Source organism: Staurois parvus, unplaced genomic scaffold (assembly GCF_062004578.1).
Source record: "Staurois parvus isolate SC_StPar_1 unplaced genomic scaffold, SC_StPar_1.0 ptg000025l, whole genome shotgun sequence".
Taxonomy (NCBI): Eukaryota; Metazoa; Chordata; class Amphibia; order Anura; family Ranidae; genus Staurois; species Staurois parvus.
The window spans coordinates 12,940,882-12,968,612 of NW_028317821.1; the positions used below are offsets into that span (position 1 = coordinate 12,940,882).

Below are 27,731 nucleotides of genomic sequence, written 5' to 3' on the forward strand. Positions count from 1 at the left end.
GGCTAGGTTCACACTAGTGCAGTTCGATTTTGATCCGATTTTCAATGCGATTTTGTAGTGCAGCTGCAGTGCAACTTATTGTGTTTTCAATACTTTTTCTAATGTGTGTTTCAGCTACTGGCTATCCCCTACACTCCACCAGTCCAGGGTTGTGGGAAAGAGCCACTTGTCCTCGTTAACATGGTCCCCCCTTCCCCTCCAGTCTGCTGGGATGCATGCTCAGATAAGGGTTTGGTAATGCTTATGGAGTGGACCCCATGCATTTTTTTTTTTGACCTTAAAATCCATATCATACATAAAGGGCATGGTGTGGATTGGAGGGGGACCCCCATGCTGTTTATTTTTTTTTTGCTTGCTGACAGCAGGGGTGAGTCACTGGATGTTAGGCAGCCGCTGGGTGTCAGCTCCTAACAACCAGCACGAATCACAGACAAAAAAACAAAAAAAAAACAAAAACACATGCATATGTGATTCTGCAGCGTTTCTATTGAAGTCTATGGACCACAAAACCACACCAAAGTAGCACAGGACCCTTCCTCAAAGGCTGTGCTGCATTGATGTGAACAAGCTCCATGGAGGCAATGTTATTTCTATTGTCATGCGATTCAGGGCGACCCAAAGTACCAATGCACCCAAAGTACTGTTACTTCCATTATCATGCAATTCAGTGTGACCTGTAATCTCATCAGTGTGAACCAGGCCTTAATGAGCGATTTATATATATACAAAATCACCAGCGCCAAAACCGTGAAATTATATACTAAATAAATGCTGCTGCTCATTAGTGTAAACACCAAAAAATGATATAAAGACATCAAAACAGCGCAAATATATAAATAAATATATGCTCCAGTGAAAAAAATAAATACTAATAAAAAATCTATTTTTTTAAATATTTTTTTATATCCCACTCCAAATCAATAAATTGAAAAAAAAAAATAAAAAAAAAATAATAAATAAAAAACAAAAACATTGCTCAAATAGTGCATCTGGTGAGTGCGGTGTAGTATTTGAGCACTATTTCGTTGGAAACATGGGTCAAACGTTTTTTGGGGAAAAAGGACTTTTATGAATTTTTTTTTATTTTTCACTTTATTGATTCGGAGTGGGACTTATTTAATTTTTTATAATTAATTTTTTATAATTTTTATTAATTATTATTTATTTATATTTTTCACTGGAGTATATATTTATTTATATATTTGCACTGTTTTGATGTCTTATATTAATGAGCGATTTGCCATTTTTTTCTCAAATAGGACCTAGTTATGATGACTCACTTTGCCATGCATTAAAATGAATATGTTTGACACCCTTTCAATCCTCATTTACTGCTATTTATTCCCTCTTCCTGACCTTGGGGACGTTTATAATGATTTTTCATTTGTAAGGCAAATTTAAGCAGTTTATAAATATGTCCCTTTGTATTAAACTATCCGCTACAAACTGTGGTCTTGGCAACTAGGGGAGACAGGTAAACAACAAGACATTTAACCAAATTTACACTTTCAGGTTTCCTATACACACTATACACAAACAAGGCTTGAGGTTTTGAAATACAAGACAAATTTTTAGATACAACAAAAACAAATAAAAAAAACAAAAAGTTTACTGTAAATAAAAATTAATTTAGATTTAAAACATTATTTGTAATGGAAGCAATGGAAGGGAAAATCTACATTTTGCTTGAAGCGATAGATCTTCCTCTTGCTGTCATTTGGATCAAGGAAATCCCCATCATTAAGAGCACTCATCAGCGCCACTAGTTCTTTAGGAATGGAAACCTGATGGAAAAAATTAAAATATTTTGCTGCAATACTTTAAAAAAGGTACATTGTAACACATTTTGGGATTTATGAGCCAATAACATACTCAAAGTTACATTCGTATTTGGTAACAAACCTGACTGTAGTAGGTGAATTTCACACCTGGAGTATCTTGACAAGGAATGATTGTTCTGCAATGTGTAGCCTGGAAAATACAAACATGAGGGAACTGTGACTAAAGCAGCTGAGTAAGATGAGCACTGGCATTTAACTGTGATCACAAACATTTTTCACAAGTGTTTAAAATGTTCAATGTAAAAATAATGAACTAAACAAAACATGTCAGTCTAGTTAAAATTTCAAAATGAATGAAATCAGTTCTAAAAAGTGAAGACAAAAACAGTGTTTGCAGGCTTCATTCACAAACTATTTGTGCTCCAGAGCAGAGCAGGTTTTGGAGCTGAGGGGGTATGGTGACATGAAAGAGGTCCAGTTTCTGTGCATAGCACCCAAACCAGACATTCTGCTTAGCAATGTATGAAACAGTAGTTATAAAAACTGGATAGCAGAGCCTCTTAGCTTTTGATAAATCTGAAAGAAGACTACACAATCAAGCTATAACGTGTGTGGCCAGCTAAAGGGCTTGTACACACAGGTACATGTGTGAAAATCACATCTAGCACTGGGAATGAATGGACTGCAGGCATGTTTGACATAACTGTATAAGTTCATTTGATAATGAAGCAAAGCATTATTTTGATATATTCCTTCTGCCCTTGTTATCAAGGCAGCAGTCAAGTTTGATATCTGCATACAATATTGAGACTTTAATTTATATATGGGAGTATTACCTTAAAGCATATCCAAAAAGGTTAATATATTGCTGCTTACTAGTCCTTAGATGTGGGGGCTTAATTTGATTTTTGTTTCTCCCCAAGCTACTTTTGCTTTATTTTATCCTAGTAATCCTGCAAATAACAGATTTCATGTCCTTGGGTGGCTACATCGCTCCTCTACTGTATCTATGGAGGGATCAACCTAAGCTGTGCTCCTGATATGGATTACAAGCATGTCTCTATCTCTATCTCCATTACATGGAGGCAGAGCAGTTTGTAGTTTAGACACAGCATTTCTGGCCAGATTAGAGGGTATTTTCTGTGTTTGCTAAAAATGTTCTTGGCTTAGAAAAAAAAAGAAAAATAATGCAACCATCACATCTGAGGTCTGTAACCCGCAATATATTGCATTTTGGGTTTATTTATCCTTAAAAAAAAAAATAATTTAAAATTGAGGTATGAACAAGCTACTCCAACTTAAAGGGGTTCTACAGGCACAAGGTTTTTTACCTTCATGCATTCTATGCATGAAGGTAAAAAAAAACAACCTTCTGTGTGTAGTTGTCCTGCCAGTCCCCCTAATACTTACCTGAGCCCTATCCTGATCCAGCGATGTCCTCTGTTCTCCAGAGACTCACTCCTTATTATCTGAGGCAGCAGCAGGAGCCATGTGCTCCTGCTACTGTCAATCACTGCCAAGGAGCCAATCAGGAGGGAGGGGTAGGGCAGAATCACAGTTGTGGGTGAATGGGCACACAGAGCTGAGGCTCAGGAGCACGCCTGCTCAGGTGCCCCCATAACAAGCTGCTTGCTGTCGGGGTACCCGACAGTATGGAGGGGCCAGGAGTGCCGGCGGGGGACCCAATAATTATATTTCTCCTTTGTTGATTATATATGGATTTTTATAGATTGATAAAATGATCTTTTATATTACTTTACAAAATACTTTAATACATGATTCTTTCATGACAGTTTTAAGCATATGCTGGACTTTTTCATTTAAAAAAAAAAGCCAATCACTGCCTTTTTCCTTGTTGACGGGTGCTCCATAAATGAAAACTTCCACAGAAGTTATGAACAATAATGCAACATAATTTTTCCCCTCTTACACATAGTTGGTTACAATAGTTTTTATTGATTTCTTCTGGCACAATTCTTGTAGTTTTGCTTTATGCTTGACTTTACTTCTTCTCCTGCAGAGGGCGCCAGTAGATTGTGATCTACTAGTAGATCATGGCCAGGGCTTGCTGACCCGCCATCCCAGAGCATCAAACAAAGTGCAATGCACAGGGACTACATGCAGAATTGGAGCTGTAGTAGGGGGCAGGAGCCACATAAGCTGATGCCTCCTCTGTAGTGCTGGCTCCTGTCCAATGTGGAGTGATACCAACTGCACGCCACATCCTGGCTAGCGGTCTCCAGAGTGGTGCCAGCAGCAGGTGGGACGACATCTTCAAGTCAGTGTGAAGCTGCAGCCCATCAGTGTGATAGCAGCCTTATAGGGGGCTCAGAACAGTAAGGGTTTGTTTACATTTTGGGGGTAGTAAAACCCCACAGTAAAGACGTGTTTTTACAACTGCCACCCAACCGCACCCCCTTTAGCTGCAGCAGCCAGGGGTGTACACATGTTGCAGCCACATCAGGAGTTAAACTTTCTGTGATGGTTGGTGTGTGTAGCACCTGCTAAGCATGACCCATTCAAGTGAATGAGGCCCCTCTGCAAGTGCCCTGCAACCTTGTAAACAAGGTGTTAAAGCAGGCAACTTTGTGCTGCTTTCTCACCTCCTGCATTAACCTCTTGGACCCCACAGAAGCAAGCAGTGCGGGAAGCTTGCAGATTGGCCCCATTTACTTGAATGGGTCCTGACTGGAAGGCTGTAGCACCCACGAAAAATACCAAGGGGTTTCATTCCTGCTGCGGAATGTTTACACCTTTGGCTGCTGCTTCAGTTGCTAAAGGGGTAGGGATTGAGGGCGGCAAAATTGCAACTCAACCACAGTGTTTAACCCCCCCCTAACTTTGTGTGAGCAAGCCCTGAGGGTGCAACTAAGGGCTCATTCACAAGTGCAGCAGGCGCTGCTGCTAGTCTGAAAAGCAATCAGTTTGTTTGACAGGTGGTGAGAAGGTTATATATGGCCTCCTCACCACCTGATTTTAACCCATGATTGCCGTGCACTGCATTCAATTGTGACACAGTAGTATGGCAATTAAAGGTTTACAGGACACATTCACCTTTTGAGAACCTGATACATGTTCCACCTGTTTTTAGGCTGGAACATGTAACATGTTCCCATAGCTGCAGCCATGCCCGCCGCCCCCTTTTCTCAGACAGATAATACGGGGAGCAGTTTCCCCATACTGTCAAATTTTAAAACAGTGGAGCTCCGCCCACATGGCCATGTCATTCAGTCACAGACTTCCGTGAATGAATGAACTGTGAGTCCCGACAGTATTAGCGGTTGTAGGCTTGTAGTTTACAATGAACTACCACTGTGCTGTGGAGCACCATTGAAGTTCACCGACGCTTCCTGCCAGAATATCTGCTTGTACATCCCATACGGCAAGCAGAAATTCTGACAGGTCTGCAGGAAACCTGCATGGAATCAGTGATCTACTGATCACTGGTGCAATGCTTTACAGGCTCCTTTGGACAAAAATAATAAATGCACATTTTTTTAACCTGCAAAAAATTGTGCATTTATTAATTCTGTCCAAAAGGTGAACTTATCCTTTAAATCAAATGTAAGGAGGCGACATTCTGCCCAGTGACCTTTGACCTCTCCCATGTTGTTCAGGTAGATCTCCACCTCTTTAAGCTTGCCTACCCATATTCTAGTCCAACAGCAATAAAAAGCACTAAAAAGGTGGTGTTGTCTGTACTGTCAAAGTAAAATTATAGGCAAAACCTTTTTTTTTTTTAATTTTGGATAGAGGAAGAGAAGCTTATAACCCCTGTCGGTTTATTTTTTGCCATCTGCGTCCTATTGGGATGGTTTACTATCACTTTATCACTTTCTGTCCCATAGCCAAAACAGGAAGGGAGAAAATCTCTGTAAATTGAGGGAATCCCTTGGGGATCCCCAGGTGACTACACCTGGTGTCACCATTGGAAAAATTCCCCTCTGCTACTTTTGTGGGGACAACCCATAATTTGGGGTTTCTTTTACTTTCACTTTTGATGATAACGGTAAACAGGACAAATACAGAGGGTAAAAAAGCAGCAAAAAAACCCAAAAAAACCACTTAACAGGTGTTCTAATCCATCTCCAGTCTATACAAAAAAAAAATAAAAAAAAAAAAGACTCAATCCACTTGTGATTTTTGTGCTGGATACAGGTTAGGGGAAAAAAATAAAGCAGGTGACCTGAATGGACACAAATAAGAAGTTTAATTTACTTTATTTTCCTAATTCAAGCATCAAACTACTTTAAAAAATAACTATTTAAGTCTATGGACTTTAGTGTAATTATGTGCTAACCTACTAATAGAATTAAATGTGTTTAGACTGCAGCTAGCACTGTATGAGTTCCCACATATGCCCTAGAATATAATACCTCATATGGCATTATGAAGGTAGATGGAGATGGATTGAATACCTGGGAGATTTGAATGTGGAGGAATATCTGTGACTATACCTACCTGGTTTAAAGGGAAAAGCCATTTTGAACTAAAATTACTTTGGGTCAAATACTGGAGGTGAGAGTATATATACTGTATCTCTATCAATCATGGGGAGAGGAAACAAGAATGATCGAAACTAGATAATCAGGCACCACAAAGCAGAAGCAAACCTTGCACAAACTTTGCAGATAATATCAGGGGATGAAATACCACATTCAAACTAGACATAAGATAACACATACATCCTATATAAAAAGTACTTAACAGTTCAAGTTTTATTGGTGAAAAATGAGTTGCATTGCATTGCTGTGGCATTTATTTAGAATGGAATCCCAATGCACATGTGCTGCGTCAAAAATTTTGTGGCACATCCAATTTTTGGTGCATTGGTAGCCTATTGATGTCAATGTAACAACGTGTGTTAATGCACCGTACAAAATGTAAATAGGCCCTAAATCACTTTTAAGATGGATTTATGTTAAGTGCTTGGCACCATTTAAAGTCTGCACCATGTGTGGATAGGTCTGTATGAGCTTTGCATATCTGAACACTGCAATGCTCCTATTTCTACTTGTGAAACTGATCAAGCTCTGCCAAAATGCATGGGGACTGTGACTCAGCTGCCTTCAAAATTCCATCCTTTGTCATCAGGGTATACAGTAAGGTATGCCACAATACTGACTCAACAGAATTTTGACATTCCATATACACATGTACTTTTAAAACAGTCACCTGACTACACATAGGTGAACTTAAAATGATTGCAAACGTTTTTTTAAATAAAAATCTTTATACTTACCTGCTCTGTGCAAAGGAATTCCACAGAGTAGCCCTGAACCTACTCTTCTTGGGTCCCCCGCTAATACTCCTGGCTCCTTATCTTTGTCCAGTGCCCCCATGGGAAGCAGCTTCCCATGGGGGCACTGGACAAAGATAAGGAACCAGGCCTTTGTGCGTGCTTGCTCTCGAGCCCTGCTGCTGCATCCACTGACACAGACAGCTGGACTTGGCCCCACCACCCAACTCTCTCATCACTGGCTTTGATTGACAGCAGCAGCAGGAGCCAACGGCATCAAGTGCCCCAGCAAACCTAGTGTGACACAGAAGCGAGGGGAAAGAAAGCTGCAGATGTTCACATCACTGGATCAAATGAGGGCTCAAGTAAGTAAAAAAGGGGGGGGGGGTTGAGGAGTCAAAACGGATGCCTGAATATTTTTTTACTACAGCTAACTTGGTCTTGGACATAGATTTTCTGGACATGTTTATAGATCCAGCAGTACAGGCAAAAGAAACCATGGACCACTGGCAAAGGAGAGTGCTGGTCACCATTCAATTAAGGTACCTTGTTATGACAAAAAACTGTCAACTGCCATTACCAACATGTTTTACTAGCTGCAAGCACCAAGGCTATCCTGTTTTTCCCTGTTTCACTACTCAGTCATTGACCTAAATACAAGCATGTGTTCTAACACTTGACTGCATGTGGCTGTTCCAGGTTAGTGACTTCCAAAGTAGTAAATAAAGGATGCTTCCAAAGCCTCATCAAAAGCAAGCCAGCAATGGTAGGCCCCATGTTTCTTTCCTTACAAAATACAATTTCAATTCAATACAAAGGTCCAGGACTATATCAAATCAAAAGACACTTCAAAGGAGTGTCTAAAACAGTGAATCCAACTGTTTCTACAGAAAGATACGGTATATCTCTGAAATGACTATATAGTTAAACAATGACAGACCCTCTAAAACAGGGGTTCTTAACCCTTTGAAGAGCGAGGACCACTTAAGTGATTTGGTAACTGGTCATGGACCACAAAGAAGTGAAATGGTTCAGAATTAAACATTTTTTTATTTTGAATAGCATAATGAACATTTTCCCCTGCAGTCTCTGAATGCCAGTGGGAGGGAGAAGAGGAGAAGCAAGCTTTCAGCTGTTGTTCCTGTATATGCCTCCCCTGCTGCCTTTCCTGTCCAAGTGTAAAACATAACATGAGAGGGAGGATGCACGCCCACCCCCCCCCCCCGGAGCATTGGGCAGGGCTGCCATTGTGACCCCTAATACTTCACCAGTGGTTTGGGGGGGGGGGGAGGGTAAAAACACATCTAAACTTAAAAATGTACACCTATGATAAAAAAAGTTATAGACCCTTCATTTCTTTGTAAGTGGGCAAACTTAAAAGATCTGCAGTGGATCAAATAATTATTTTCTCCACTGTAAATGTGACATTATTTTAGCAGGAGACAGAAGAGGGTTGTTACCTGGCACTGGCTGAAAAGATAGGGATGAGTCTTCCCTGCGGTCTGCTCGGGGTTGAGCCATTGAAGAGCTGAGGATTTGGGAGAGGTTTCAGAGCTGATTTCCACTATGGCTTCCTGCCCTCTGTAAATCAGTATGGACATGTTACAAGTGAAGTGCAATGAAAATACATACAACAGAATTGCAGGTGAAGAACACCAAAATATAAAAAATGGATTTTTGTATTTACCTGTAAAATCCGTTTCTTGCAGTACATCATGGGACACAGAGCAGGCTGAATAAACATTACTACCTGGGTTATGCACCACCTACAGGTGAATGGACACTCAGAAACAAAGACAGGAATCCCTCCCCCATATAACCCCGCCTCCAAAGAAGAGCATCAGTTTTGTAGCAATCAATACCCCCAATAGACAGGGGAGGGACCTCTGTACCCAAAGATGTACTCTAAGAAACAGATATTACAGGTAAGTACAAATATCTAGTTTTCTTTTTCGTACATCATGGGACACAGAGCAGGCTTAATAAACATGACTACCTGGGTTATGCACCACCTACAGGTGAATGGACACTCGGAAACAAAGATAGGAATCGCTTCCCCCATATAACCCCGCCTCCAAAGAAGAGCATCAGTTTTGTAGCAATCAATACCCCCAATAGAGAGAGGAGGGACCTCTGTATCCAAAGATGTACTCCAAGAAATTACAGGTAAGTACAAAAATGTAGTTTTCTTTTTCGTGCATCATGAGACACAGAGCAGGCTTAATAAACATGACCACCTGAGATGTCCCAAAGTACTCCTCACAAGGGGAGGAAGACACAGCCAACACCATCAGGCCCCAAGCTACATAACAGCCCTCAAGACACTGCGAACAAACATAGCATTGTTGGCGGAAGTTACATCCTCCTTATAAAAACTCGTAAAGGTGTGAAATGAAGACCAGGTAGCAGCCTTGCATACCTGTTCCACTGAAGCCTGATGACAAATAGTCCAAGAGGCCCCTACAATCCTCGTACAGTGAGCCATCAGTGAGTTACTCAAATCTTTAGGAGGAACAAACACCCTGGATGGGCCCATTCTGCAGAAACTATCTCCTCTAAATAGGGGCATAGCGGAAACATTTAATCCCCTTGAAGCAGCTGCCAGAAACCCAGCAGCGGATACTTTGGAGCTACAAATTCTAAATCAAGTCGAACAATCTCTGATAAAAAACTCAAAAGGGTCCTCTAGGCTTACGAGACACTCTGACTGACTTTCCACAGGCACCAAATCCTCCGAAGCCCACCAACTGACCCTCTTTGGGTTCTATTTCTGCTACATCTTCCTCAATGTCCACCCATTCCAGCACCAACACCAGAGGGCAGTTAGAAGAAGGGGGGTGTGTGCGTTTTCTACCTCCCTGCACAAAGGAGGTAAACATTCCCGCAAGTGTATTCTCTAAACCTGCTAACATGGATGCCAAGTTCTCCTTAATCACATATGTCCTTTCAGTAGCCACCAGACCAGACAAACAGAGGGGCTCTGAACAACCCACCATACCTGACTCCTTATGGGAAACTGAATCAGTGGGACTCCTTCCAGTGCCCTCTAGACCTGATGACACCCATCCCAGCCGTGCTCCCTTCTTCTCACTTTCTATTAGACATAGTAGGTTGCTTACTTAAACTTGACATGTTTCACCCCAGAAAGTCTTACATTAGCAGTAAGGACATTTGATACCAAAAGGTATCCTAGGGGGAATACACCCCAGCTGCCAGTGTCCCTTCCCCACCACAGATGACTGTACCAATACCCATGGGTACCAGATATTGATGTGTTAGTTAAGCAAAAACAGTGTCAAATATCGCACTAGTTTTATTTTATCCTTTTACCTTTAGAATAAAAGATATTACGGAAAAAAACACAGTTTTATTACTCAGATAAGTATAATATCTATATCAGTGATTGCCAACATGTGATCTGCACAACTTTTTCTGCTCATCAGCTATCCTTATTGTTAGTGTATTTTAGGTTTGGTTCAAGACAATTCCTCTTCTTCCAATGTGGCTCAGGAAAGCCAAAAGGTTGGTCACCCTGCTCTAGAGCTTACCACATCTATTTGAGCTGTGCAGAATTTGTAGTGGCAAACTGTAGTGTTATGTAAATCCTAGGAGAAAAAAAAAACAAAAAACACACCATATCAAGTAGCAGAGGCATCAAGGTGTGGGTGAAAAAGATAACTCACAAGATCATCAGCTTCACTGAAAAAACGGATTTGAAAAAAAATTTGAAAATTTGGTTTTGTGGCAAGCTGCCACTTCCTCAGACGTGGTGGGTTGACCTGCAGAGAGCTCAGTGTTCAGCATTCAGTCTTGCTGCTGTGTACTCTGCAAGTCAGCCCGCACAAGCCTGTATGGCACCACGTCTGCGGGAGTGGCAGCTAGCCACAAAACACAACATATTTGCTAGTCAGTAAAATCTATTTTTTTTTTTTTACGTTGATAACTTTCTGAGTTATCTTTCTCATCCACACATTAACACCTCTGCTAGTTTATGTCTTTTTTGTTGTTTTTTTCCATTTACCTCACTTTTTCGAAGATCAGCTTGAGTACTATTCCAAATTTTAATTTGCAGTCTTACTCATTACAGGGTGGCAATACATGCACATCGCCTAAACCTCTTTCAAAGAAGAGTATGCACACTACAATTTCATTTGTAGAATTTCCTCTGGATTTAACTATCCAATGCAAAGACCAACCTGAAAAATCTATTCAGTCAATTAATTCTTGAAGATTGCATAACAAAGCTGTATGGCCAGCTTAGTAGAAATGAGAACAGGTGCAGCACTCACTACAGGTAACAGATTCATTAATCAGACAAGGAATCCAAAAGATGGGTGCTCTGCCTTACCACGTCTCTCTGATCCACCGAAATCCAACGAAACAAAAAATTGTGATCGGCAACTCCAACATCCCTATAAAATTTCTTTATTGTTGGCACATGAGTAGGTAAAATGCTAACATGTTTCAGAAAAAAAGCCTTGTTCACAGCATGAACATGGCTTTTTGCTAAAGTATGTTAGCATTTTACTTAGTCCTGTGCCAACAATATTTATTTTTTTCAGGTGTGCGCGCACGCACGCACACGCACGCACACACACACACACACACACACATCAGTCCCTATCCCTCAAGGGATGTACAATCTAAGGTCCCTAACTCACATTCATACATACACATACTAGGGCCAATTTAGACAGGATCCAATTAACCTACCAGCATGTCTTTGGAGTGTGGGAGGAAGCTGGAGTACCCGGAGGAAACCCACACAGGCACAGGGAGAACATGCAAACTCCAGGCAGGTGGTGCCCTGGCTGGGATTCGAACCAATGACCCTAGTACTGCCAGGCGGAAGTGCTAACCATTTAGCCACTGTGCTGCCAGTTTATACGGATGTTGGAGTTGCCGATCACATTTTTGTTTCAATGTATGGCCAGCTGTCAGGAACCTGTTCCCAACAGATTACTCAGGAAATCTGATGCCTGCTGAATAGGTTAAATTCAAGCCGTGGTGGCCCTGTCAGTACCATCTGGCTTAACCAAAAATATATTTAAAAAAATGGACTCCACCAGGTGGAAAATTATCAAGAGAACAGTGGCTGCATTCTATAGCCTGTTTCACATGGGCTTCAGCTTGTATAACAGTGTGAACAGTGAGCTTTTATGAAGCTTTCAGCAAGCTTTTGCAAAGAATTTGGCAAACTGCAAGCAACTTTCTCTAAGTCTTTAAAGCGCTCCTTCAGCTCCTGTTTGGAAATGTTATACACAGATCTTAATGGGAGTGCTGATTGTCACGTTAAAACTAGCCGGGTTTAGCATGCTTTGACTAAGCCTTAAGTAGTACGTAAACCTGCAAGTAGCTTGTGTAAGAGGCCAATTGGCACTCACATTAGGATCTGTGTTCAATGTTTACAAACTAGAGCTGAATGATGCTATAGGGATGCAGCAAAATTTTGGAGGCTGAAACGTTTCGACCAAAAACACCCCTATCGGCTGCTGGCCGACATGAAAATAAGCACCGATACAGGTGCTGAAAATAACCCCGCTGCCCGCCCGCCGCAACCATCAACCGCCGTGACTCGGTGGTTCTCAGGCTTACCTGACAAACCACCGAAAGATCTCAGCAGTGAGCATAGAGATTTAGTGAAGGAAAGATGGCCTCCACTCATCTCTATGCCCTTGGAGGACCGGAACGATGTCACTTCCGCCTTGTAAACAAGGCCTTTTTTTTTTCTTAAAACACTAGCTCAATGCTTTTTGTGATCTAATGCTTTACATCATAGAGGAAAGATGTGGGGTCTTATTGACCCCATATCTCTCCATAAAGAGGACCTGTCACTGCTTATTTCTAACACAAGGGATGCATGCATTTCTTGTGATAGGAATAAAAATGATTACATTTTGTATTTTTTTTAACTGTCCCTTTTTGAAAAAAAAAAATGTTTAAAGTGCCCCCGTCCTCGCACGTAGTGGTAAATGCATTTGTAGGCCATGCCCACATATGTAAACGGTGTTCAAACCACACATGTGAGGTATCGCCACGTACGTCAGAGCAAGAGCAATAATTCTCGCACTAGACCTCCTGTAACTTTACACTGGTAACCTGTATACATTTTTAAATCATCCCCCATGAAGATTTTTAAGTACTATAGTTTGACGCCATTCCACAAGCATGCACAATTTTAAAGCATGACATGTTGGGTATCTATTTACTCGGCATAACATCATCTTTCATATTTTTCAAAAAAATTGGGGTGTGTATACTGTGGATTTATTTTTAATCATTAAAATGGATTTTTTTCCCAAAAAAAAAAAAAAAATTGTGTTTGAAAAATATATTAATTTTTAAAAACTGTCCATTTTGCTTTCGGTTTTCGGCCAAGTTCATCTTGAATTTTTGGTTTTGATTTCGGTACTAGAATTTTCATTTTGGTGCACCACTGTTTAAAAGCTTTAGCAAAGCTTGTTGATAGCTATGAAAATGTTTTGTAAAAGCTTGCTGTTCACACCGCTTTTATAGAAGATGAAGCCCTTGTGAATAGGACCCATCAGAAGCAGCCACTGATCAGGTATTCAGACAGCCATTGGTGCAGAGGCTGCCTGAATATAGAAGTTGGAGGTGCCAATCCCTACAACCATACTTGTTTGGCATTGATAGACACATCTAATAATATTAAATCTAAACTATCTATGGTTATCCTATTATTCTTTTTAAAACAAATTCAGGTTCTAGATTGAACAGACCTGGAAAAACAATAACAGACATAAGGTTTGTATAGACTGAAGAGGAAAAAAAACTACTGAATAAGCAGGTTGTGGAACTGTCAAAGACACATACTTTGTACTTGGATCAAAGTGATTAGGAATGTGCTGAAGACAATGATATGAAGGTAGTAAATGCATGCAATAAAATGGGTCATGTCACTGCAATGCATAGTACTGCAAAACCTAATCATAAAATTCAAAGAAAACTAAAGTACAAAGAATAGAAAAATCAGAATACACCTAGATAAATACTTTGTATCATTGCCACAAGAGATTATCAGAAATGGTATACACCAAAGGGTTCTTACTTAGTCAGAAAATGCCTGTTAATTATGTTGAAATCCAAAGTCCTATCTCTTAATTTGTACTGTAAAACCTTACTAATCAATGATCCTCTGTATACTGTACAAGAAAAAGTTCCTTCTGGTCTCCAGAAGCTTGTAGAAAGTTTTACCTTGTCAGTGGAGAGGGAAGACCGATCTCAAGAGGAGTGCCTTTAAAACTGTGACTTGTCCCAAGGGAAAATTTGGCCTCTTGTCCATTTACCGAAACTTTCTTTATGGCGAGGTCCTTGGTATCCAAAATCTAAGATTAAAATACAGGAAAAAAAAAAAAAATCAGCAAACCTGAATGTTCGTTTATAGATTCATGAGAAATGAATAACTCAATCAACAAATATTTCAAGAAATTAAAAATAAAAGAAATATATATTAAAAACTGTTCAGTAATTCCATAAAAAATAGAGCCAAGTGTCAGTTTATAGAGTGCTTTATGGTAAGTTCATACCAATTAATTGTATGTTCAGTGTGCATTGCTTTACACCACAGGGGCCACAGCATGGTAAAGGAATGCTCCTCTTTTTAATACATAAACACCACATGATATGTACAAGTCTGAATACATGAGTGTGTATTTACAAATCTTGTGAAAATGCATGTTCAGAGTAAAATCAAATGTTATTAGGCTGTTTTTTCTCCAAGGTGAATGTTATTCATTATTAAAGGAATGAATAATGAATCAGGAAAATGCTGCATTATGGCCACTAGATGTGCATAGGATATAATGTATTATGATCATCAGCAGTATCTTGTGGACATAAGGATAAACTGGAAGACAGAAGGGAGAGGGAGGTGAGGGAGATGGACGGTGGGCAGGACATAGTAGATGGAAGGTTTGGGAGGTACTGGGTAGCATCCATTCCAATATCAATGAATGTGGATCCTGACTGTTAAGGCCTCCTAATTCTGGAGAGAGTTATGGAATTCTCAGAATACAGACCAGATGGCCACAGTTTGGATATAGGTTTCCTGTGTGTACTTATTATTTATTTATTACAGGTACTTATATAGCACTGTCAATTTACACAGCGCTTTACACATATATATTGTACATTCACATCTGTCCCTAACCCTCAAGGGGTGTACAATCTAAGGTCCCCAACTCACATTCATACATACACATACTAGGGCCAATTTATACAGAATCCAATTCACCTACCAGCATGTCTTTGGAGTGTAGGAGGAAACCGGAGTACCCGGAGGAAACCCACGCAGGCAAAGGGAGAACATGCAAACTCCAGGCAGGTGCTGCCGTGGCTGGGATGCGAACCAATGACCCTAGTACTGCCAGGTGGAAGTGCTAACCATTTAGCCATTGTACTTCCTGAGTCAAGAGCAGTTCTATGTGTAGGATATGGTCTAGTTCAGTGGCCCTTTCCAGCAGGGTTGGTGCCTTCTGTGATCATCAGTGAAAGGGGATTACCATTTGGGCCACATTGAAGTAGTGTCTAAGGGTTCTTATTTGACATTTTTAGTAAAACCTGTAAGCATAGACAGCAGTATAGTGAATTACTGGTTAGCACTGGGGTCCCCGTTTGAATACTGGTCAGTACACAACCTACTCTGAATGCAGAGAGCGCCGAACCACGAGAGACACTCCCGTGCACGTGATGTCATCGTAGGCCAGCCTTTCCCATGGCCAGGGAATGCCATCCCAGAAGGAAAACCAGGCAAAGATAGAAGTGCCGGGAGCTGTGAGAGCTCAGTGCTGGAGGGCTCTGCTTGAAAGGTAAGTCTCTCATAATGTGCTAGTATGTGGTGCACCTTAGTACATTATATCAGAACACAGCAGAGGACCCATTCAAATAAAAATAGTTGGTAGAGCTTACTACTGCTTTAAGCTACAGTGACCATCATACACCGTACAATGGCTTAGTGGATAACAGTTCTGCCATGCAGCACTGGGGTCCAAGGTTCCATTCCCAGTCAGGTCACAATCTGTATAAAGTTTACATGTTCTCACTGGGCTTGCATGCATTTCCTCCCACACTCCAAAGACATACTGGTAGGCAAATTGGCCCTAGTATGTGTATATATGCCAGATAGAAATCCTAGATTGTAAACTACTTGATGGTAGGGACTGATACAAATTTACTTGCAGGTAAAGTGCTGCGTAAGTTGTCAGTGCTACTACATAAACTATAAATGTCCTCATTTACCGTCCCTTTCAAAATTTCAGTATTATCTAGAACTGCATTTAGAGTAAAAGAGAAATCATTTTTCAGCAAAAAGATTGTACATATTAATGCAAAACCTTGTATGCATTAGAGATCTTGAGACCAAAATCTGGCAAACATCTACCACACGTGTCAAAACACAAGTTTCGAGGTCCAAATCCAGCCTGCCAAGCCCTTTTATGTGACCCTCACACCTTTCTTGCAGCTGCTGCACCCCCATCATCTCTGCCCTCGCCTGTCTCAGCAGTCGGCAACAGAGAGGATTACAGAACTCCTCCTACCCATCCTGTGCCCCTCTATGCAACCACAGCAATCCCTTGTCTCCACCTCCGCTGGTCTCAGCATTCAGCAGACTCCAGCCCTCCTCTGGGCCTCCTCCAGACCCTGTACTGATGTATCTGATGTAAGGGGGGGGGGGGTGCTCCGGACATCTAGTCTTACAGATACCACTGGGCAACCCCATAATGCTGATGTGGCCAGCAATTAAATGGAGTTTGACAACCCTAGTCTACCATCTTTGGCTAGAGTTATCGATCACAAAATTTTCCCCATGCACAGAAAACACAAGACCTTAGAAAAAGACATTCAACTGGTAGATCAGAGAAATTGGGGCCAAAAGGTAAATATAATTAGAACACAACATTGCTATGCAATCCACCACTTTCTGCTCACTGGATAAACACAGGACTGAAGAGTTTACAGTTTTCAGTAAGTACTGCAACACCACTTTTAAATCCAAATTTCCACCTTAGTTTCCTGATCAAACTGCAAACAATTTGTTAAGCCTGCAAGTCGAGTTCAAGTCCACTATAACGTAAAAGGGGCTACACCCTCTTAGCTATATACAGTGGATATAAAAAGTCTACACACCCCTGTTAAAATGTCAGGTTTCTGTGATGTAAAAAATTATTTCAGAACTTTTTCCACCTGTAATGTGACCTATAAACTGTACAATTCAGTTGAACAACAAACTGAAATCTTTTAGGTGGAGGGAAGTAAAAATAAAAAACTAAAATAATGTGGTTGCATAAGTGTGCACACCCTTAAACTAATACTTTGTTGAAGCACCTTTTGATTTTATTCCAGCACTCAGTCTTTTTGGGTATGAGTCTATCAGCATGGCACATCTTGACTTGGCAATATTTGCCCACTCTTCCTTGCGAAAACACTCCAAATCTGTCAGATTGCGAGGGCATCTCCTGTGCACAGCCCTCTTCATGTCACCTCACAGATTTTTGATCAGATTCAGGTCTGGGCTCTGGCTGGGCCATTCCAAAACTTTCATCTTCTTCTGGTGAAGCCATTCCTTTTGTTGATTTGGATGTATGCTTTGGGTCGTTGTCATGCTGAAAGATGAAGTTCCTCTTCATGTTCAGCTTTGTAGCAGAAGCCTGAAGGTTTTGTTCCAATATATACCAATATAGGCTGGTATTTGGAACTGTTCATAATTCCCTCTACCTTGACTAAGGCCCCAGTTCCAACTGAAGAAAAACAGCCCCAAAGCATGATGCTGCCACCACCATGCTTCACTGTGGGTATGGTGTTCTTCCGGTGATGTGCAGTGTTGTTTCTGCACCAAACATATCTTCTGAAATTATTGCCAAAAAGTTCAACTTTGGTTTCATCAGACCATAACACATTTTCCTACATGCTTTTGGGAGACTTCAGATGTGTTTTTGGAAAATTTTGCCAGGCTTGGATGTTTTCCTTTGTAAGAAAAGGCTTCCATCTTGCCACTCTACCCCATAGCCCAGACATATGAAGAATACGGGAGATTGTTGTCACATGTACCACACAGCCAGTACTTGCCAGATATTCCTGCAGCTCCTTTAAATGTTGCTGTAGGTCTCTTGGCAGCCTCCCAGACCAGTTTTCTTCTCATCTTTTCAGCAATGTTTGGAGGGACATCCAGTTCTTGGTAATGTCACTGTTGCACCATATTTTCTCCACTTGATGACTGTCTTCACTGTGTTCCATGGTATATCTATGGCCTTGGAAATTCTTTTGTACCCTTCTCCTAACTGATACCTTTTATCATTAAGATCCCTCTGATGCTTTGGAAGCATCTAACTAACCCTTCACCCACACATGTTCCCTCAGTAGATCCCTGCAGCCAATCAAGTCAACTCCAGCAACTGAAACTCCCCAGACTTTGCTGAGGGAGCCCATGGACATGCCAATTTATGTGTGACTGCAATGTGCCAGGCACAGCATAAGAAGAAAGCACCTGCATCCAGAGAGAATGGTACCTCACCAGCCCAAAAGGAACACCAATAATGCAGTGTGGGGTCATTAAGGTTTTATTGTAGTCTTGTGGTGAGGGGGTTAGGCGGAGATGAAGAGGGAGCAGGGTGAGAGAAGGCAGGAGAAGGGTACAGGGGAAGGTCAGGAGTGTGGAGGAGGGGGGGGGGGGGGGTGATGGTGAGAAAACAGAGAGAACAGCAGGTTACCAACTGAGAAGGAGGCTCATCAGTACAATCAGTGAGTGTGGTGGTTTTCACAGCCAGTAATGGTTTAGTTTAGAGTGGGGGGTAGGTAATACGATGGGAGGATTGGTGATAGGGTGACAGAGGCAAGAAGATGAGAAGGTGGGGGGTGTAGAGCGATAAGTGTGGAGGAGTTATACAACTTCAAAAGTTGAGGGGAAAGGAAGAGCTTGGTGATAGGACGGACCGATGGGAGGATGTGTTGGTGGAACATGATGACATGCAGGAAGTGACAGGAGCTTAGACGGGCAGCAGGCAAGATGTGACTGGGGGGCTGATCAGCACTTTAAAGCTCCATGCACACTAGTGGTTTTTTTGGTGTTGTTTTTTAAGCTAAAAAAATGCTGGAAAAAAAAACACAATTTTTCTGCTCTTAGATGCTGAAGCTCAAACAATGCTAATGGCCTAAAGTAGTGTGCATGAACACATAGGAAAACACTATTTAGCTCCTTGGAGCAGAAAAAAAATGCTAATACTAATAAGCTTCTAGGAGGTTTAAAAACGCTAGTGTGCATGGAGCCTCAAGCTACACTTACTGAGTAGTGCCAGTCGCTGCAAAGCTTCTTGTCCTGCAGCAAGCAATCCAGAACCGAGTTAGTCTCTTCCCCTCAACACTGTGAACAGATCCAACTTGTCCAATAATCTCTGTGACAACTGTCTACCTGCTGCACACGTAAGGCCCCATGTACATGGGATACTTCTGAACGATGGAAACTGACTTCTGGAAAACGTAGGCAAAAAAAACGTCTGTTTAGCCTCGTTTGCATAAGCACAGGAGAACCTCCCAAATGCCCAGAATGCACTGAAAAATGATAAATTATTAACTATTTCAGACAAATACAGAGAGTAGAAGCAGAGACAGCAGTACGTGTTGACATTAGCTTAGGTGTGAGTTGCTCATTGACATTTCTTTGTTTCCAAGGGTGGGAAAGGTGTCTGGTGGAGTGAGTCATTAAGGCTACCTGGCAGGGGTCTTCATGAGGAATTTGAGGTGTGAATGGTCATTAACATATCTTTTGTTTCCAAGGGTGGGAGAGGTCTGAGGTGTGAATTGGTCATTACAATGTGTGACAAGCTTGGTAGGAACATCCTGTGTTCAGTGTTTTGTCCATCTGAGCACCTTGAAAATGAATTGCATGCATTTTTCATGATGAAAAAAGGTTCTGGATAGCATCGGGAACTGAAAGAGTTAAAAAAAGATTTAAACCACTTATAAACGCGATTTGCCGCATTTACAAGCGTTTTGCGTTTGAAACGCTGATAAAATCGACCTCTGAACGCAAGTTTGTTGTGTTCAAAAGAATGACTGTAAACTCAACTGCCTGTAAATGAAGATGTGTACATGGACACATAGGAAAACATTAGGGTGAGTTCAGGGGCTGCTGAAAAAAAACACTGAACAGCTCCTAAACGTGAGTTTATCAGCTGCAGTGTACATGAGCCCTAATAGGAGACTTGTATACTCTGACTAGTACCCTACTATCAAAATGTAAATTCATGAGCCCCTGTTGGAGTAGTGCCATAGACATAAACCTACCCTGCCTAATGTTAAAGCCAGCCCTGGATATATAGTACCCCGTGAACATGAGCAACAAATGAAGACCCATTTCATTGCATGATTATTGCATTTCTACAAAATTTGAGGACATCACGTATCACTACCATAACTGTGGCTGAAGTGGTTTACTGGGTCCACATTTAATAAGCAAATCAGAAACGACAGCCACATACAGTTATTCGTTAGTCATTCTATTAAATTCTGCCATAGTAGGTTTTATTCAATCAAAAAAAAATGTAGCAGTACAACAAAAGACAAATCTCTCCATAAAAGAAGAATTCTGATGTGCAAAACTCTGGTTGGATCAAGTCTGCCTAAAAAAGATATTTCAGTTTTTAGATGTTTAAGAGCTAGATCACCAAATGGTTTCTTATATCTCTTGGTGACTTCAGTGGTGAGATCTGTGCACCTGAGTGTCCATAGCTGGATGGGGCCAGCCATTATAAGGAAATAACACGCTGCCTTTTAGGGTTCCAAGTTATTTTATATTATACAGAATGCAACAAGAGGAGAATCTACTTAAAATTCTAATATTATAGAGAAATATAGAAAGGGTGACCCAAAAGGTTATGGTAAAAATGGAAGGAGTGAACCAAAATGCCCTCCACAGACCCAACGCATAGCATGGTAGAGCCTTCTTATAACAGAAGGTAATCATGTCCTATTCCATCACATATACGAAAAATAAAAATAAGTTAGGGGAGTATCCCTTACTTCTGGACAGTGGATGGGGCCACACAAATCTTTATTTGCCCCACCGGCCACCTGTACATCTAAACCCCTGGTGTATTGTACTGACACAGCCCAATATTATAGAGCAGTGATTTACAAATTGCAGCCATTTGCTTTCTTTTATCCGGCCCTTAGAGCATTGTTCCTCCCTCTGAGACACTATTCTGCCTAAGGACATCAACAATGGGAAACCATTCCTCCCACTGGCACAAACAATGGGGCAATATTCCTCCCCCGAATTACAAACCTGGCGATGTTTAGTCTCACTGATGCCAGGAAAATGTCCACTCCTGCTGGCCACAGTCCAGCCCCCCTAAAGTCTGAAGGGCAATAACCTGGCCCTTTGTTTAGAAAGTTTGGAGACTCCTGTTATAGAGTCATTTGTTTCAAACTTACAAATGAAGAAAATATAGATGCCGTGCTCTATCAAGACCGATTACCTGTATATAGTATAAAAACTGTATTTGCATTAAATCTCTAATAGCTGCATGATCTCTTATGTGTAACCATACATGATTGTAATGCCAATCAATACCCAAACATGTGTTAATAGTGAATAAATGAATTAGGAAAATATATATCAAAATTGGTGATATAAAAGAAAAAAAAAAAATTTAAAAATTCAAAAAAATAAATAAATAATAAAAGTCTGTGCAAAATTATTCAAATTTGTGACCTTATGTGACCCAATAATTTTGCACAGACTTTTATTATTTATTTATTTTACTTTTTTTTTTATATCACCAATTTTGATATATATTTTTCTAATTCATTATTATCAACACATGTTTGGGTATTGATTGGCATTACAATCATGTATGGTTACACATAAGAGATCATGCTGCTATTAGAGATTTAATGCAAATACAGTTATTATACTATATACAGGTAATAGGTATTGATAGAGCGCGGCGTCTATATTTTCTTCATTTATATGCACTGATAACTCACATTTATGAGGGTGAGCAAGATAGCCTGCAATCTTATTGATAGAAGCCGTTTATTATACACCTTATTAGCTCACAAGTAAATTTTTTATATTCATTTGTTTCAAACTTCATACAGCTGTTTCAGGTTTTTTGGCCATCATCAGTGCAATGTATGATTTCTATGGAGTAGGGTTGAGGATCCAAAATATCCTTCGCTTAATCAGTGTGTAGAACAGTGGAGCCTTCTGCAAAAGAAATGGGCTTTTATAATCTTATCAATGTGAATGATTTATATGTGTATACTGTATGTATATAGAGGGCAAACAGGGTTTCTTATTTGATACATTGCTTTGTTTCCTACTCACTTGTTTTGCACAATGACTACACTTGTGTATCCTCTCACTTGGCTACAGAGTGTCTCCCTGATAATAAAGTGTTAGATCCCTGAGATATAGGCTGCCATGAGGTTCAACCATCCACACACTGTTACTCCAACTGAAACATTTCAACAACTTGTTTTGTAACTCTGTAAGAGTGAAGCAATTTCTTGCTAAATCTTATATTACAAAGTAATTTAATCCTGGAAAAAATACTAAAACTTTAAAAAGAGGTATTCCACCATGGTATCCAATAGGATTTAAAAAGATGATGAAAAATATACATAGTATTTATACACATAGGCACAACCACATGACAGAAGGCGCATTTTTACCCAGTAAAGAGAACCTGTCCAACATTTTAGGCTAAGGTAAAAGTAACATTTTAAGCTAAATTCTGTAACCACAAAGTATCTACTAATACATTTGTTGGGGTGCCCATAAACACTATATTCCGGGACCAAACTAACAATGATCCATGTTCAGGAGGAAGTGCCAAACAGCTGTGAACACGCATTCTTGGGAAATAAAAGTGGCCCACTTACTGTGTGCCCTGTCACAAGCAGGTGCCAGGACCATCTGTCTGCAGCTTCTCATCACCCAAAACATGAACACTTACACAAGAGCTTTCCAGGAAAAGGAAGACATAATCCCAAAAAGGATGTTATGGCAAACAGATATGTGTGGGTGCGGATATCAAGAAGAGATGAAGAAATCTGGTGGAAGAAGTTAGAAAAGGGTACAGACATGTGAATGCAGAGATCAGAAAGGGGTGCAGAGATCAGAAAGGGGTGCAGACACATGTGGGTACAGAATTCAGAAAAGGGTGCAGACACATCACAAGTGGGTGCAGAATTCAGAAAGGGGTGCAGACACAAGCGGGTGCAAAAATCTGAAAGGGGCACAGGCAGATGTTGGTGCAAAGATCAGAAAGGGGTGTAGACGTGGGTGCAGAAACCAGAAAGGGGTGTAGACATGAGGGCAGAGACCAGAACAGGGTGTAGACGTGGGTGCAGAGACCATAAAGGGTTGCAGACACATGTGGGTGCAGAGACCATAAAGGGTTGCAGACACATGTGGGTGCAGAGATCAAAAAAGGGTGTAGACACATGTGGGTGCAGAGATCAAAAGGAATATAGACACATGTGGGTGCAGAGATCAAAAAGGGGTGCAAACAGATGTGGGTGCAGAAACTGGAAAGGGTTCCAGACATGCATTGGTGCAGAGATGAAAAGAAAGAAGAGATGTGCATGGGTGCAAATATGCGTAGATACATAGAACAGAAAGGAATGCAGACGAATGTGAGGACAGAGATCAGAAAGGAGTGGCTCATATATTTGAATGGAGAGGTGACCAAGAGTAGATGGAGGTGTATGTAGCGGTGATCAGGAGCAGATATAGGTGTACGTAGCGGTGATCAGAAGTAGATGTATGTAGCGGAGATCAGGAGCAGATGTAGGTGTACGTAGCGGTGATCAGGAGCAGATGTAGGTGTGCGTAGCGGCGATCAGGAGCAGATGTAGGTGTGCGTAGCGGTGATCAGGAGCAGATATAGGTGTACGTAGCGGTGATCAGAAGTAGATGTATGTAGCGGAGATCAGGAGCAGATGTAGGTGTACGTAGCGGTGATCAGGAGCAGATGTAGGTGTGCGTAGCGGCGATCAGGAGCAGATGTAGGTGTGCGTAGCGGCGATCAGGAGCAGATGTAGGTGTGCGTAGTGGCGATCAGGAGCAGATGTAGGTGTGCGTAGCGGCGATCAGGAGCAGATGTAGGTGTGCGTAGCGGCGATCAGGAGCAGATGTAGGTGTGCGTAGCGGCGATCAGGAGCAGATGTAGGTGTGCGTAGCGGCGATCAGGAGCAGATGTAGGTGTGCGTAGCGGCGATCAGGAGCAGATGTAGGTGTACGTAGCGGCGATCAAGAGTAGATGTAGGTGTACGTAGCGGCGATCAAGAGTAGATGTAGGTGTACGTAGCGGCGATCAAGAGTAGATGTAGGTGTATGTAGCGGCGATCAAGAGTAGATGTAGGTGTACGTAGCGGCGATCAAGAGTAGATGTAGGTGTACGTAGTGGAGATCAGGAGTAGATCTAGGTGTACGTAGTGGAGATCAGGAGTAGATCTAGGTGTACGTAGTGGAGATCAGGAGTAGATCTAGGTGTACGTAGCGGCGATCAAGAGTAGATGTAGGTGTACGTAGCGGAGATCAGGAGTAGATCTAGGTGTACGTAGCGGCGATCAAGAGTAGATCTAGGTGTACGTAGCGGAGATCAGGAGTAGATGTAGGTGTACGTAGCGGTGATCAGGAGTAGATCTAGGTGTACGTAGCGGCGATCAGGAGTAGATCTAGGTGTACGTAGCGGCGATCAGGAGTAGATCTAGGTGTACGTAGCGGCGATCAGGAGTAGATCTAGGTGTACGTAGCAGTGATCAGGAGTAGATCTAGATGTATGTAGTATAGATGAGATGTAGGTGTTATAAAGTAATAGATCTAGGTGTATGTAGTATAGATGAGATTTGGGTGTATGAGGGCTGGATGCAGGTATAGAGGTAGGTAGTACCAGGCTACAGATGGAGTCCTGCAGACATCTGACGGTCAGGGCAGCGGAGGAGGAGATGACTCTTCTAGTGAAGTCCACACTCAGGTACAGGTTGAGGTGGTTGATGATGAATTGCTCCGGGTCACAGAACGAGCTGGGGTCGGACATGACTGACGTAGATGGCTGCCAGCTCTCACAGACACTGAGTGCACTCACACTGCTCCAATGCTTAGTATAGAGAACAATCCCTGCATGCACCGGGCGAGGCGGGAGTCCTTATGGGAGATGTAGTCCTCTGGTGACGGAGTGTGCGGGCGGACAATGTGTGAGGAGAAAGCTGGTGCACGCAGTTCTCAGAGAGTGATTACAATGTACAGGTTTCATATAAATGTTGTAACAATTATCGCTACAAATGGAACCGTCGTTTGGAATCATTAAACAGCCGTCCGTGTAATAATATACAGACCATGCTTACTATGAGCTAAAACCCCCAATAATCCTTCTATAAAACACACTGACCTGCTTAAAGCTGACTTCCTATTGACTAGCATGGAGGTGCACTGCCATGCTGTCTGTAGGGTGCCTATGTCCCTATGTCCAAGCACACCAGTGATAACCCTTTCTGCCCAGAGATATGATAAACCCCCTGTCAGGTTTTTCTCCACCCTTTCTATTTGTACTGGTGACCACTGTCCCTGAAACTGAATCGGAGGAGATCCAAAATGTTAGCGTTGTCCCCCAGAACATTATGTGAGGGAAATCTTGTAACAGGGACACCTGTTCCTAGGGCAACTGTCTAAAAAGGGGAATTCCCCTCATCTCGGAGATTTCCTTTGACTTCCGGTTGCATTTCAGAGACAGGAAGTGAAGGCAAATTTCCTTACTGGCACACAGCAAAAAAAAAAAAAAAAAGACCTGGAAGTGATTTTAACCCTTTCCTGCCCAACCCAAAACAAAAATGGTTATGCAAACTCTTTAGCAGAAAGCTTTCTAAGTGGGTGTTTATAAGCGTGTCCTCTACCCAGCTGGCCTTGGCCATGTCCCATGGTGGTATCCAGGGTATAGGAGGTAGGGTTGCCACCTCATCCCTTTAAAACTGAACGCGTTTTAATTACACCGGTTCTGTGGCTGATTAAGGTGGCAATTAACCTCTTCACGCCGACGCCTCTAGGCACTTTAACTCCTTGGCGCTGGCGCCTCCCAGCCCTTTAAGGGTTTCAGAAGTCGGGAGGCGGGCGGGATTTTAGAGTCATGTGACCGCCGTGATTCGCCATCACGGCGGTCACATGATCGGGAAAAGTCCCGATCAAAAGAGGAGATGGGGACCTTTCCATGAGACATGTGTGCTGGGAGCGCGAAGGGCGCGTGCTCTCAGCACATATGGTTTTCTTAATTGCACGCAAATGTGTGGCCACTCGGCATCAAGGCCCAGACATTTCCGTGCGGCCGGCACCAAGAGGTTAAAAGGGATTAGGATTCCGGAAAGGCAGGGTCTTAGGGTCATGTGTCTGCTGTGATTCGCTGTCACGGCGGTCACATGATCTGAAAAAGGACCCTATTGCAAGGGGAGATCAGGACCTTTCCATCAGACACCGACATATGTGCTGTGAGCATGCAAGGTGCGCACTCTCAGCACATATGTGTTTTCAAATGGTACACAAATATGCGGCCATTTGGCATCAAGGCCCAGCCACCAAGAGGCCACATATTTGCGTACGGCATCAAGAGGTTAAACTCAGTACTTTTTCTGCATTAAATCAGCCTCAGAACCTGTGTAATTATTATGTGTCCGGTTTTAAAGAGATGAGGTGGCATCCCTAATACAGGGATATGTTCATTCAGCGCCCTGGGCAAGGATGAGAAACTGCGCCCACTCCTAGTGCATGCTGCACTAGGGGCATCTCATGGGGCCCCCTACTGACCCTGGGCCCTTAATAGGGGATCATGGGGCCCCTGTGTCCTTGCCCAAACTCAAAAAAGCCTATGAAAAAGGTACCAGGGGCATCTCATGGGGCCCCCTACTGACCCTGGGCCCTTAATAGGGGATCATGGGGCCCCTGTGTCCTTGCCCAAACTCAAAAAAAGCCTATGAAAAAGGTACCAGGGGCATCTCATGGGGCCCCCTACTGACCCCGGGCCCTCGGGCAGTGCCTGAGTTTCCAAATGGTCAGTCCGCCCCTGGTAGGAAGAATGCTCCTTACATTTGTCATCAGTAGGAAGAATCCCCTTACACAGAGTTAAAAGGATCACTGGTGTCAGTGGAAACTTATTTGAGAGGCAGAAATTCCTTCTTGCTCAAAGAACCCCTTGCAACCTGTGGAGGACCCATAGAGTTCAAGTTCAATGGAACCCTGAGCTTTCTGGCTTGATTTTTTTTATCATTCGGCCTTTTGTAGAGTAAAACACAGCTCAGATTTCTCTATAAATTTCTCAGCTAGCTGGGTTGATTTTCTATCATTCGGCCTATTGTAGAGTAAACCACAGCTCAGATTTTGGCTGATTCAGCAGGAATTTAGCTGTCTATGCCCAGGCTATCCAGACACTCGTCCAAATCCCAGCATATTTGGGTATACTCTTCTGCCTGGATTTCTGGTTTGCCTGAGCTTCCACTGAGTATCTTTGACATGAGATACTTACATCACTACTTGTATTTCTATGGCATGGTCTTATTTGTAATATATAAGTAGCATTTGTGGGATACAATAACAAACTAGAATTCTGAGCTTTACCTAATTAGTCTTAAATTTCTCACTCCCCCCTCCTAACACCTATTCTGACTAACCTGTGCAAGAAAGATCTGTACACTTACCTGTT

At 42.0% G+C, this 27,731-nt stretch overlaps 1 protein-coding gene across 1 annotated transcript in view; it reads right to left on the bottom strand.

Moving 5' to 3' along the window:
• Nucleotides 1-25,157, bottom strand: part of LTA4H (leukotriene A4 hydrolase) — a 58,711-nt gene extending 33,554 nt beyond the window's left edge. The window contains exons 1-5 of the mRNA XM_089651863.1: nt 24,939-25,157; nt 14,236-14,366; nt 8,481-8,601; nt 1,903-1,971; nt 1,680-1,784 (exon numbers count right to left, since the gene is read on the bottom strand). Coding sequence (XP_089507989.1) covers nt 1,680-1,784; nt 1,903-1,971; nt 8,481-8,601; nt 14,236-14,366; nt 24,939-25,085 — 573 coding nt within the window. The 5' untranslated portion in view covers nt 25,086-25,157. The remainder of the gene's footprint in view (nt 1-1,679; nt 1,785-1,902; nt 1,972-8,480; nt 8,602-14,235; nt 14,367-24,938) is intronic.
• Between the last annotated feature and the right edge of the window lie 2,574 nt (nt 25,158-27,731).